We start from the raw sequence: 14,265 nt of genomic DNA, 5'->3' as shown, positions 1-14,265 counted from the left end.
ATGTTGTATTCTCATCATCATTTGATTCTATGAATTTATTGATTTCCCTTTTGATTTCTTCAGTGTTTATTTGATGAAATTGGGAGTCCCCATGTTAGGTGCATCTGTGTTTAGGATTGTAATGGCCTCCTGTTGGAGTGTTAATCAGTATAGCATGATTTCTTTATCTTTCCTCACAAATAATTGGTTTGAAGTCTATCCTGTCAGATATTAGGATAGCAACCTCTGCTTGTTTCCTAGGCCCATTTGCTTAAAATACCATTTTCCCATTCTTTCACCCTAAGACAGACAGTGTCTATCTTTTATTGAGAGATGAGTTTCCTGGAGGCAACAAACAGCAGGATCCTGACTTTTAATCCAGTCTGCAAGCCTGTGTCATTTGGTTGGGACCTTGAGGGTATTGATATTAAGAGTTATTATTGAAAGGTATGTATTTATTCTTACCATTCTTCTTATTTTGTAGTGCTTTCTGATTTCTCTTTACTCGTTTGTTTTGATTGTTATTTGGGTATGGTTTATTTTTTCCTGTTTCCTCACGTGTATGCTTTGCTTTCTCTTCAGTCTGAAGGATTCCTTCAAGTATTTTCTGTAGAGCTGGCTTAGTTGTCATAAATTCCTGTTTTTGTTATGGAATGTCTTTATCTCTCCATTAATTTGGATAGATAGCTTTGTGAGATAAAGTAATCTTGGTTGTTGTCTTTCAGAACATGGAATACATAGTTCTAAGCCCTTCTGGCTTTTACTTTTTTTTTTTTTTTTTTTTGAGGTAGGGTCTCACTCTAGCCCAGGCTGACCTGGAATTCACTATGGAGTCTCAGGGTGGCCTCGAACTCACGGCAATCCTCCTACCTCTGTCTCCCAAATGCTGGGATTAAACGCATGTGCCACTGCAGCCAGCCCTTCTGGCTTTTAAAGTTTGTGTTGAGTAATCTGCTGTGATCCTTATGGGCTTGCTATTATGGGTGACTTGCTTTTTCTAACTGCTTTCAATATGTTTTCTTTGTTTTGTGTGTTTAATAGTTTAGTTATGACATGGAGAGGAGAGGTTCTTTCCAGGTTTTGTCTGTTGAGTGTTGTAAAAGCTTCCTGTATCTGCACTGGCATTTCTTTCCCAATTTAGTGAAAGTTTTCTTCTATGACTTTGTTGAAAATGCCTACTAAGCCTATGGGTTAGAATTCTTCTCCTTCTTGTATACCCTGGATTCTTATGTTTGATCTTTTCATAGTGTCTTGAGTATCTTGAAATTCCCATTCATACCTTCCTATTAGCTTGTCTTTCTCTTTGTTGGACTGTATTCAATCTGCCACCTGGTCTTCTAGTTTAGATATTCTGTTGTGTCCTTACTCCATTCTACTGGTGAGACTTTCCATAGTTTTTATTTGACCGTGCTTTTCAGTGCTAGAGTTTCTGCCTGTTTTTCTTCTTCCAGTATTTCTATTTCCTTACTCTTGTAATGACCTCCTCCTTTTTTTTTTTAAATTTTTTTCGTTCATTTTTTAATTTATTTAATTGAGAGTGACAGACACAGAGAGCAAGGCAGAAAGAGAGAGAGAGAGAGAGAGAGAGAGAGAGAGAGAGAGAATGGGCATGCCAGGGCCTCCAGCCATTGCAAACGAATTCCAGATGCATGTGCCCCCTTGTGCATCTGGCTAACGTGGGTCCTGAGGAATCGAGCCTTGAACTGGGGTCCTTAGGCTTCACAGGAAAGCGCTTAACTGCTAAGCTATCTCTCCAGCCCTGACCTCCTTATTTCATTAAGATGGTTTTCTTTGTTCTCTTGGAATTCCTTCATGAGTTTGTTTTCTTCTTTAATTCCTTTGTTTTTGTCTTTGAGTACTTTGATTTCTTTGAGTATAAATGAAATCTTTTGTTTTTTTTTTTGAAATTTTTGTCAGGCATTTCATCTAAAGCAGTCTCATTGGGGGTACTTCTGATGGATTTATAGTTTTGGTGGGGTTGTATTGTCTTGATTCTTTGTGTTTCTTGTATTATAATGTAGTGCATCCTGAGTTGATTTGGCGCTTGGGTTTTCTAACTATCTGTGGTGCTCTTATACTTGGAAATCCAACTTTATGTTCCTTCAGTGTAGGAGTTTAAGGTGCCAAGTGTGTGTAGCTCTTGTACTCCAGTCCAACCGTACAAGTAATCCTAGGTGTTGAATTTGCCTGCTATTCAAGTGTTCTATTGGGTAGAGCAATTTACTGGCAAAATTCTAAAATTCAACTCAGCAATAGACACATTCAATTAAAAACCAGCACAGAGTATGCAAGTCTGGGGATTGAAACAAACAGATAACCTTATAAAGCCAAAATCCCTAAGGGCGTTTTTTGCTCTACTCTTATACCAGTCTGCTGGGAGGTTGAGATTTCTGTTCTGAAATGGGTTCCAGGTTAGCCTGGGTCTGAATTAGTCCCTGACCCCAATAATGACAGAAGAAAAAGACAAAGGCCCTATGAATGGAAAAGCATTAGAGGCAATAATAGCCAGTCCCCAAATACAACTTAATTGAAAATGGTAAAGACAATCACGAATATGTAAACCGTACCCTTCCTGACATGGAAAGAGAGATTATTAGCACTTTGAGTGCAGGCCTGTGTACCTGACTTTTTGTCAGTCGGCCTTGTTACCTTTTGGGGTGGCTTCAAATCTCACCAATGCTGAGTGCCCTTCTCGACCCCCTTTCTGTTGTGCTGTGAATCTGGTGTTCTGACCTGCTGTGCTGGATGCCCTGCTGCTGGGGCTAAGTGCATTCTCGGGAGGTTCGGGGTTCTGACAGTTGGCAGATGAAGGAATTTTAAGGAGACACTTGTGCCCTGTTCATTAGCTCTCAGACTATTGAAATCAAGGTCGCCAAAGAATTGGAATTTCCCCAGAAATATCATGCTTGAAGAAGGAAAGGCCTGGTTCCAGCCAGAGGGGAACTTGTCTCCTGAAAAGAGACTATACACAGCGCTGACAGTGTGTCAGGAGTGGACTGGGTCAGTGTCCTCTGTTTAAATTTAAACTTCATGTTGGGGTCCCAAAGATTATGGGGGGAGGGTGACACTGAATCTCTTTTTTGAACCTTTCCCCATTGTGGCCATGTTGAGTAAATATTTCTTTGCTTTTCACTATTACTTATCTGCTTAATTGGCCTGTTGAGGATGGGTGGGTGACCCTAGCTTGTTACAGTTGCCAAGGCCCAGGTTCTGATGTTCACAACACTGGTGGTCACCTGATGTCACCAGTGGTTAGTTTGTTCAATGAAAGTCATAAAATATGCTATTTTGTGTCTTCTTTAACTCAACATAGTGTTTGAGGAGGTTCATCCATCTTATTAAATTGTCCACTTCTCCCTTGTTCCCCATTTTTCTCTCGATGGGCATGTGGGATTCTAGTCAGTGGCTCTTGCAAATAAATCTGCTGTTACTCCTGCACTGTCTTGTGGTGGTGTATTTTCCTTTGGCTCATGGATGCATGTGGAAGTGGGCATGCTGTCGGCCAGACTTTAATTGCGACCGTGTACGTGCAGTATGAATGTGACAGTTCTTACCAGCACTGCTGTCGTCAGATTCACCACTGAGATCTGCAAGACTTAAGAACTGGATCATTCACTTGCTACTTTAATATCTTTGATTTTGGGAAAAGAAAAACTCGCAAGGACTTTGCATGTGTGTGAAGTGAGTATAATGTTGATTTCAAAACAAAAACATTAAAGGGTGTGGAGGCACACACCTTTAATCTCAGCCCTCAGGAGGCAGAAGTAGGAGGATCACCGTGAGATTGTAGCCCCCTGAGACTACATAGTGCATTCCAGGTCAGCCTGGGCTAGAGTGAGACCCTAACTTAAAAAAAAGTTTAATATGTACATGTCAGGCTTATGAGTTATGTTTCTATATAATGTTAGCAAAATAAAATCCAGCAGCTCATGGGAAATCATCAATAAGCGTTAAATTTTTTCTCTAGGAATGGTTATCATCATGAAGGTAAGACAAGCCCATTACGTGTGATAAGGTCCCCAGTTTTGACGCTGTGGGGATTGTTAATTATGGGCCAGGCAGTAATTTTTAAATGATTAAAATGATAAATTTCTACATGCTGGGCTCCTTCCTGGTCAGGTAGTGCCAAGGGAAGGACCAGGCCTGCTGGTTCCTCCCTAGGGGTTGACTCAGAAACCTCTCCTGGCCAACGGAGAAAAACCACAATGAGTCGGGAGTCTTTTCGATGTAGGAACCCACAGAAACAGCTCTCTATTACTCTGAGCACTTGCCTATATCATGTTGGGGACGAAGGCAGGATTTTAGGATGGGGGAAGAGGTAAGGGCCAATAGTAAACTTTAACTATTGAAATGGTAATTACAATTGCCATGCGGAGGTAGCAGGCCAGAAGCCATTAGGCGTCTTGCTGAGTCATAGCTGGCCAGAGACAGGTTGCCAAACTTTAGCTAAGCTCAGGAAGTTCCGCTAGGCCTCAAGCCTGGGTCTTTCAGGGCCCAACATCTCCCCCTTTTGTTTTTGTAAGAGCATTGGTTACCGTGGCCCCTGTCTTAGGTTGTCCCCCTCTGGGGATCTTACCCGTCATTGAGTACCAGGTGTTTAGCTCGCTGAGTACCCACTCCATGGCCTGTCTTAGGTGGTCCCCCTCTGGGGATCTTACCTGTCATTGGTCACATGGAGGGCAGGGGAGGTGGCAGTGGGTCATCTGAGGAACTTAATTCCTGAGTTGCCAGCCTGTGATATCTCGACCTGATGAAGTTTTATTGCCTCTAGCTGCTGGTGAATAAATTGTGTAATTTTGTTAATTACACAAGGCCCGACTGGATAAGGAGAAGGGGAAGGAGGGGGAGGGGACCAGGTAGAGGGAGGAGGTAAAGTAAGAAGTCATGTAGGCCCGTCCGCAGCGGGTTGTCCTGGGGGTCCCTTTGCCTCCTCTCCAAGTCCTCCTGGAGCCTCTTAATCTTGTTTTGGATGATTCCCTATTTATTGGCATAAAAGTGGCATTTTTCCTGTAAAAACAAACATACGCCTCCCTTTTCGATAGTAGGTCTAGTCCTCTCCTGTTTTGTAGGACTACCACAGCCAGTGAAGCTAGCTTCCAGGAATGATATCTACATCTGGGATTAAGGTGGCTGGGGCCCAAAGGCCCATCCAATTGGTGGGCAGAAAGTTACAGGCCATCTCGCCTCCACAAATACAAGCCATTCCAGAAGGCGGGCAGCCTTGAGAACTGGGCTCAGTTGTGTTAAAAGTGCTAAGGAGGGGCTGGAGAGATGGCTTAGCGGTTAAGCGCTTGCCTGTGAAGCCTAAGGACCCTGGTTCGAGGCTCGGTTCCCCAGGTCCCACGTTAGCCAGATGCACAAGGGGGCGCACACGTCTGGAGTTCGTTTGCAGAGGCTGGAAGCCCTGGCGCGCCCATTCTCTCTCTCTCCCTCTATCTGTCTTTCTCTCTGTGTCTGTCGCTCTCAAATAAATAAATTAAAAAAAAAAAGTGCTAAGGAAGGATGAATGTATCCCACATCTATATGGGAATTATTAGGGGAAGGCGGGGCCCAAATGCCCAGAGGAAACATTGGGAAAAGCTGGACAGGGTTGGGGAAGGTGGCTGAGCAGCTTTTTTAGGTCATATGGACAACTGTACTGTAATTAGCCACAGAGGCAAAGCCCGCAATCCTATGCAAGGGAGGGAGTTAGTTTAGCATGGTGAAGGACCATTTTAGGAACAGTCCTCAGGGGTGGGACACTCCCTAGAGAAGTGATTGTCAGTGTCCCCTTGTTGGGACAAATATTTTAGGTCTCTCACTGGTACCCAAATGGGTCTTTTTCTTTTTACAAAGTTTTCTCATGGACAAAAATTTTATGAGCTTCACATAAATTTCTATCAAAAAACTCCTTTCTGTTACAGAGTTTTTGTATTTTAATTACTTCTCAGTACAAAAGACTATTAAAGCCAGCCAAATGGCTTCCAACATTGAATATACATAATCTTGCTTACATGTAGGTGCTAATGTCTTGCTGCCAGAACAGCTTTCTGACACGGAATATACATAATCTTGCCTACTGTAGGTGTTATAGTTTTGCTAAAGCCTTGCTATAGTTTTGCTAAAGTGTTGCTGTGGAAAGCCCAGAGCTATGGATACAAGTCCAGCCAAAATGGCTCCCAACAATTCCCCCCTTTTTATTTATTATTTTTTATGAACCGGGCCCCTCCGGGCCTCGGTGTAGAAAGACTGTGTCTGTCTCAGGTTGTTCTCTACGATATTTAGGCCTTGCCTGTCATCGGTACATGAATTCTATCATTCATGCCCTGTCTTAGGTTGACCTAACTCGAGAGAATCTTACCTGTCTTTGACTACCAGCCTCTGCAGGGGCTTTAAGATAATGTCTCAGGAAGCCGGGGTCGGGTCTGTAGCTGTATCACATGTATTTCTGTATGGATATCCATAAAGGATCTTAAAAGGCATTTAACGAGTATGGGCAGCAGACACAGAATGAGCAAAAGACAAACACCTGTAGCAGCAAAGTTTCCCATCCAAGAAGTGAGAATTTTATCTAGGCAAGGCAGACTTAAAAGTAGATATTAAGTCATCAGCAGCTTTAGCTGTATCAAAAGTAAGATGATTATTTTGTAAAGACAAAATCTCTGAATGTAACTGAATTAGATCTAAGGAAATATTATCATTGTGCCAAATATCTCTTAATGTGTTTTCCCAACGGTGTTAGCTGTTATTATATATTTTTAGAAGTAACACAAATCATTGAAAATCTACATGACACTCCAAACGAGTTTTAACTTTTAACCCTATATAGAGAGCATCTAACAGGTATCTATGTATATATCTATGGTAAGGATCAAGCCCAAGATCTTAAAGGGAGGTACAGGTTGAACTTTCTCAGGAACTACTTTAAAGCTGTGAGTATGAAGGATAGTTAGACATTAAAAGTACAGCCTAAAGCCAAAAACCACAACACATTTTAGGAACTCCTGCTAGGCACACTTTGTATATCTTTAGATTGAAATCTGAAACCCACCATCACACCTTAAGATAAACAGTTGAATATATTGGGGGCCATTTATTTAAATTATCATATTCCACCCCTGGAGCCCAGTAGATTTATAACCATCACACATTATAAATTGTTAGAATAAATTAAAATATTTAGGGTAAATAAGGCCCTTTTTAGTTGGTCGTGTGGGGGTAAGGATTCCCCCTTTTGTTTTTGTAATTGAGACTTGAGTTTGATTATATCTTTTTTAAAAATATTTTTATTTAATTATTTGAGAGCTACAGACAGCGAAAGAGGCAGATACAGGGAGAGAGAAAATGGGCATGTCAGGGCCTTTAGCTACTGCAAACGAATTCCAGACGCATGTGCCCCCTTGTGCATCTGGCTTACATGGGTCCTGGGGAGTCAAGCCTCGAACCTGGGTCCTTAGGCTTCACAGGCAAGCGCTTAACCTCTAAGCCATCTCTCCAGCCCATGATTATATCTTTTAATAATAGCCTGGCCCCAGGGGTTGTATGGGATGCCTGTGGAATGTGAGATTTTTCAGGTCTGGAGAAAATCTACAAAGGCCTTGCTTACGAAGTAGGGACCATTATCTGTTTTAATTTGATCAGGCAGCCCAAGAGTGGCGAAACATTGAAGCATATAACTAATGGCATGTTTAGATTTTTTTTTTTTTCCGGCATGTGCCAATGCCCAGTAGGCGCGGGAAAAGGTCAGTGAACCCAGTCACCACGAGATGGCGGATGTCTCCCTTGTCCCCACCTGGGTCAGTCCAAGGGGGCCACGTGTCAGTCTCCTAGAAAGTGGATTGCCCGCCATTTCCCAGTAGGGGAGGGTCAGGCGCAAGCTGCCAGGAGGGGAGCCATCTATTTAAATTACCAAATGTCCCCCCTGGCTCCCAATAGATTTAAAACTATCATATATTATAAACTGTACTTAGTTTAATTTTAAAGGTCTCCACAGTCTTGACCAATTTAAGATATTAAGATCTGTAAAATTAAACAAATTAAACACTTAAAGGCATAGAGTAAACATTTTTAACTGGTATAAGGAAATAGCAAGGAGAGACTAAAACAATGTAAACTAACCATCATAACCTAAAATTTGTCTCAGTGCCTGTAATTTTAACTTGCTTGAGATTTTTTTTAGCTTAAAATCTTACGTCTTAGCCGGGCGTGGTGGTGTATGCCTTTAATCCCAGCACTGGGGAGGCAGAGGTAGGAGGATTACCATGAGTTCTAGGCCACCCTGAGGTGGGAATTTCAGATCAGCCTAGGCTAGAGTGAAATCCTACCTTGAAAAACCAAAACAAAGAAAAAACAAATATTAAATTTTTTAATCCAATATCTCTAGCAAAGCATATCAGTCTATTACAAATTTAACCTTGATTAAACTCTCTGGGCCTGGGCAGCAGGACGTAGCCAGCCGTTATGCCAGTAGCCCAGTTCCGACGAATTTCCCTTGTAGTCTTTCTTTCCTCTTACAAAGCTTATAAGCTAAGCCTCGAAGTTTAATGCTGTCTGTACTTAGAATTTTTAAACTTTCATCTGAATAGTCCATAAAATTTGGCTTACCACTCCAGAAGACACCTTTAGTTGTAAGCATCAAGTTTATGTCTATTTTTTTAAAGCAGAGGTTCCAAAAGATTAACATCCACATGGTCAGGTTCATCTCAGCTCATCAGACAGCTTTAGGTTTGCTGAGATAAACTTCCAGACCAGGTACAGTTATGGATGAAGGAATATTTATTGAAGCTTACAGATCCAGGGGAAGTTCCATAATGACAGACAAAGCTGGCCTGCCTTCACAGGCCCAAGCAGAGAGAGAGAGAGAAGCACAAGCCTTTAGAAATACAAAAGCCGCCAGCAAACCGAAGGTGAAGGGGAAGAGAAAGGGAACGAAGAGATGTCGACAAGTACAGGTTATAGAAGCAAAGTTTAGTGCACTAAATATGAAGACTGCCTCCTAACTCATGAGGGTATGCTCACCCGCACACACCAAGTACCTCCTCAACGACTGCCTCTCATGGGGTGCACTAGTTTGCTGGGGTCCCAGAGCCCCACGTTGGGCGCCAGATGCCAGGCTCCTTCCCGGTCAGGTAGTGCTGAGGGAAGGACCAGGCCGGCTGGTTCCTCCATAGAGATTGAGGAGGACGATGAATGTCGACGACTCAGAAACCTCTCCTGGCCACCGGAGAAAAACCACACTGAGTCGGGAGTCTTTTCGATGCAGGAACTCACAAAAACAACTCGCTTTATTACTCTGAGCAGTTGCTTACATCATGTTGGGGATGAAGGCAGGGATTTTAGGATGGGGGAAGAGGTAAGGGCCAATAGTAAACTTTAACTATTGAAATGGTAATTACAGTTGCCATGCGGAGGTAGCAGGCCAGAAGCCATTAGGCGTCTTGCTGAGTCTTAGCTGGCCAGAGACAGGTTGCCAAACTTTAGCTAGGCTCAGGAAGTTCCACTAGGCCTCATGCCTGGGCCTTTCAGGGTCCAACAATTACACACTACAGAAAACTTTAAAATACACACTTAAATGAATTATAAAGTATTCTCATGCACATCATCTCTGTTGAGAAGTAAAACCTGGGACTGGGGAAGACGGCTTAGCAGCTAAAGGCCTTAACCACTAAGCCATTCCTCCAGCTCTTAAGATTCTCTACAGTGCTGTATAGACCGACAGGCTTCATGATGGCACCATCACCTGTGTGTGTGTAGCAGGTGCTTTGCTTTTATGTCCCCTGCCCAGGCACTGCACTAATGTGTAGCTTCTCTTCTGCCGCATTTCCATGCCCTCCCTTTCTTTGAGAAGGACCGGGGTTGTCTGTCCTTCTGAGTTTCCCCAAGTTTGCTGATTGCATTCCTTTGTTTGTTCTACTTTCCTGTTACATGTTGGTAGCTAGACCAGATTCAGTTTCTTCATGCTTGTTTTTTTTTGGCATGACTCCCTCACAGGTATGTTCTTTGATCAGGAAGCAAATAGGTATCTTTCGTGTCTTAATGTTTAATGCCTAGGCCTTTTGATTTGTGTGCAGATGGAATTGGTGACAATGTTGCTAACCCAAAATCATATTTGTATCAACAGAAAACTTTTTTTTTGTTTTTTTTCAAGGTGGGGTCTCACTGTAGTCCAGGCTGACCTGAATTCACTATGTAGTCTCTGGATGGCCTCGAACTCACAGCCATCTTATCCTCTGCTTCTCAAGTGCTGAGATTAAAGGTATATGCCACTGCGCCTGGCTTGACAGAAAACATTTCTGTAGGAAGACATTTCTTAAGTCATCCTCTGTGTGATGACCCAGTGGTATAATTCATAGGAAAGAAAGAATAAATGCTTGGTTCTTTCTCTTTCTTTATTCACCACATTTTATCATGGAGTAGTTTCCTGTTATTCAGTACTTATCCACTTAGGTTTTCCTTTATGAGTTCTTACATTTACCCATTTTATTTGCTTCAATCCATTGTGGTTATTACCATGAATTGTGGTTGTTTTGTGTGGTTATCTTTTATTTGCTCAAATTGACCAACCTTGCTCCATGGGAGCACTGTCCAAGCTCTCTCCTTAAGTGTGTTGGACATAAACATGGGTAGGTTTTGAGTGACAGGATGTTCCAAGCTTGTATTAAAGAGTCTCAGCTTGGGGGCTGGAGTGATGGCTTAGTGGTTAAGGTGCTTACCTGCAAAGCCAAAGGACCCAGGTTCCATTCCCCAGGATCCACGTTAGCCAGATGTACAAGGGGGCACAGGTGTCTGGAGTTCGTTTGCAGTGGCTGGAGGCCCTGGCTCACCCATTCTCTCTCTCTCCTCTTCTTTCTCTGTGAAATAAGTAAATAAAACAAAGAGTCTCAGCTCTAGACCAGAGCAATCAAAGAGCCTGGTCTCCTTTAATGGAGCTAGTGTCTCAAGAATTAGTCCATGCACCTGGAATGCTTTTGACTGAGTTGGGTATTGTTTCCAGGCGTTTTTTTGGTTAAATGACTGTAGGAAAATAGAAAGGCTTGTGTAGTTATTTAGATACTTTTCATAAAAGATAAGCATTTTTTTGATATTTTGTATTTATCTATTTACTTATTCGACAGAGAAAGAGGGAAGAGAGAGTGAGAGAAAGGCCCACCAGGGTCTCCAGCCCACTATAAGCAAACTACAGACGCATGTGCCTCCTTGTGCATCTGGTTAATGTGGGTCCTGGGGAATCAAACCTGGGTCCTTTGGCTTTGCAGGCAAATGCCTTAACCGCTAAGCCATCCCTCCAGCCCATATTTGTCATTTTTAAGGATGCAAGGAGATAATAGATTAAGGATATCATCTAATTACAGTAGCTCTCCCTTATTCTCTGAGGCATCATTCCAAGGGCCCTGGTGGAGCTCTGAAACTGTGGCTAGAACTGCACTGTATGTTTACCTATGCGTACATGCTGATGAGCATTGATGTGGAGTGATGACGACAGCAGCTAAGCATAAAGCAGAGACAGCAGCGGGCTGTAATACACGCCGCGAGTTTGGTCTCCGTGCCAGCGGGAGGCTTCTGGGACGGGCCTGAGCGTTCAGGAGAGGCGAGCAGCTGGCAAAGACCAGGCGTGCCCACCTTGGAAGGATCTGTGTATAATCTTAGCGTGGTGGGCTTCACCCTGAAACGCTGTGAGTCTGAGAGCTGATGGTGTGGATTCAAGGGGCAGGCTCTGGAAGAGGCCTTCATGGTGCCAAGTTTTGGGGCTGAGCTTAGCCAACCACAGTGCTAGGATCAGTTTAGATCTTAGGAAAGGGGCACACCCTTCCTGGGAGAGGCTCAGGATATTTATGGAAAAACAGATCTAGGGAACTCCTTTAATCCAGAGACAAGGAGAGAAGAGAGCCTTCTCTTAAAGTGGAGGTTTCAAGGGCAGACTTAAGGCATTTTCACTGAAATGCTTTTTACTTTTGGTGCCCAGCCACTAAACTATCTAACAACGTTATCTGATCCCCTGTCAATACCACAACCAGCAGAAAAATTTTATTTATTTATTTATTTATTTTTCTTGTTTTTTCGAGGCAGGGTCTCACTCTAGCTCAGGCTAACCTAGAATTCACTGTATTCTCTGGGTGGCCTTGAACTCAACGGTGATCCTCCTACCTCTGTTTCCCGAGTGCTGGGATTAAAGGCGTGCGCTACCATGCCCGGCTTTTTATTTTATTTTTATATAGCTAATACTGTTTGATAAGTGTTTTTCTGAAGGGATATTTTCTGTGTACTACAACTGTGTGGGACAAGGCGCTTCCGTGGCTGAGGTCTACAACAGTAGTCCTTTGTGTTCAGTTAGTTGTGGGTGTGGCCCAGGTGCCCTGATGTCTGTCTTTAGAGCTGTTGATTTGTTTTTGTGTAGTGTTCTGGAAGTCTGTGGGTTAGCCCACAAATCAACTAGAAGGTTACTGTGGTAGTGGATACAATTCTTAAGAAATCCCCATTCCTGTTTAGAACCATGTGCATCTCCACGCTTCCTTCACTGCTCTCCCACCATGGGTGCAGAAGTTAGTCTCATGTGCTGCTTTGAGTTGGGGTTACCATGGTTGGCACTATGTGTAGTTTAGCTGAGCAAGACTTTACCCTGGATTAAAGCTCACAGACTGAGAGATAGTTGACAGGAAGAAATACCATTAGCTGAGAAGGTGCATTTTTACCATAAGAAGTGTGAGATTATGGAGGTGCACTAAGTATTCTCTAGGGAAAAGTTAAATTTAAAAATGCCCAGTAAATTAATAAGACATCTTTATTTACATATGTGGGATTTGTATATGTGCTGTAATAATGGGTCATTGTTTTCTAACAATTTCCAGTCTAATACAGTTTGTATATATTTTTGTATATGTATTTGTATATATTTAGCATGTCTGTTGTTAAAATTGAACTATTTATGCAATTATGTCCCAGACTAACAGACTTTTTATTTATTGTTTCCTTCAAAACAAGATAATTAAATAGGTTTGAACTGTTATGGTCTAGAATTAGCAGGTGGCCCTCACTTGAGTTTTGGGATGGGAGCAGCATGTGTCACGTAGACGCCTTCTGTAGGGGACGGTTTGAGCACTTCTGAGATTGTGAGCGCCGCTGTGTTTTGCGTTCCAGTGAAAATGCCTCGTGTGAAAGGAGCTCAGGCTCGAAGACGGGGCCCTGCCGAGCGGCAGCTTGCCGAGCACTTCGCAGCGGGGGAGGTGATAACTGACATGGCAAAAAAGGAGTGGAAGCTGGGGCTGCCCATTGGCCAAGGTGGCTTTGGCTGTATATATCTGGGTAAGTGCCTGATGTATTCCAGTCTCCAGTCCGCACTTAGGAAAGTGCTTGCTCATTTGTGAGCTTTGCCAATGTTCCTAATCTGCGGTCCACCCGATGTCATGTGATTAAGCAGAACTGTGTCCCTCATGTAGACCTAGAACACACCATTTGATCATTGTAGAATATATGATTCATATCAGCTGCTTTTGTTTCCCAACTTGCTCTTCCTTTTTATTTCCATCCTTCTTATCTCCTTAAAATCTGTGCTTCAGCCATCAAGCTGCCCTTTGTCTCTTATCTTTTTTTTTTTGGTTTTTTCGAGGTAAGGACTCACTCTAGTCCAGGCTGACCTGGAATTAACTCTGCCATCTCAGGGTGGCCTCAAACTCATGGCGATCATCCTACCTCTGCCTCCCGAGTGCTGGGATTAAAGGCGTGCACCACCATGACCGGCTTTTGTCTCTTATCTTGATATATGATATGCTTTAAAAAATATCCCCTCCCCCCAGGTGTAGGGTCTCACACTAGTCCAGGCTGACCTGGAATTCACTCTGTAGTCTCAGGGTACCCTTGAACTCTCAACAATCCTCTGCTTCCTCAGTGCTGGGATTAAAGGTGTGCACCACCACACTCGGCTTGTGTTTTAAAATTTTGATGATATATTTTATTTGAACACTATATGCAACATAAATCATTTCTACATAAATTATTAAAATATTTTACCTTTTTATATTGAGCCTCAAAAACATTTTAGTAAGTTTATTGAGATATAATTGCTATACAACAGCTTCTATAATTAATGTTTTGATGTCTGTGACTTATAAACTCATTTCCACAACTGAGGCAATAAGTCTATCCATCACCTCTGAGAGTTATCATCCTTTCCTGCCCCACCCCTTGTCTTCCCCCTCTTCCTATCTTATAATATACCTGGGGTCTCTTTTAACAAATACTATAGGTTAACAATGTACCGTGTTAAGTACAGGTACTGTGTTGAATTATAGGTTCGAGAACTTGTTCATCTTG

The 14,265-nt window shown here is 42.7% G+C and overlaps 1 protein-coding gene across 4 annotated transcripts in view; it reads left to right on the top strand.

Moving 5' to 3' along the window:
* Positions 1-14,265, top strand: part of Vrk1 (VRK serine/threonine kinase 1) — a 116,753-nt gene that overhangs the window by 36,697 nt on the left and 65,791 nt on the right. For 3 of the 4 annotated variants that reach the window (XM_045155467.1, XM_045155468.1, XM_045155470.1), the window contains exon 2: positions 13,093-13,257. In XM_045155467.1, the coding sequence (XP_045011402.1) occupies positions 13,098-13,257 (160 nt within the window). In that variant the 5' untranslated portion in view covers positions 13,093-13,097. Of the gene's footprint in view, positions 1-10,197; positions 10,214-13,092; positions 13,258-14,265 lie in introns of those variants that run through there. The other variant, XM_045155469.1, reaches the window with a different exon arrangement.

Source organism: Jaculus jaculus, chromosome 7, assembly GCF_020740685.1.
Source record: "Jaculus jaculus isolate mJacJac1 chromosome 7, mJacJac1.mat.Y.cur, whole genome shotgun sequence".
Classification (NCBI taxonomy): domain Eukaryota; kingdom Metazoa; phylum Chordata; class Mammalia; order Rodentia; family Dipodidae; genus Jaculus; species Jaculus jaculus.
Note: the sequence above shows the minus strand (reverse complement) of the source record. Positions and strands in the feature narration are given on the sequence as shown.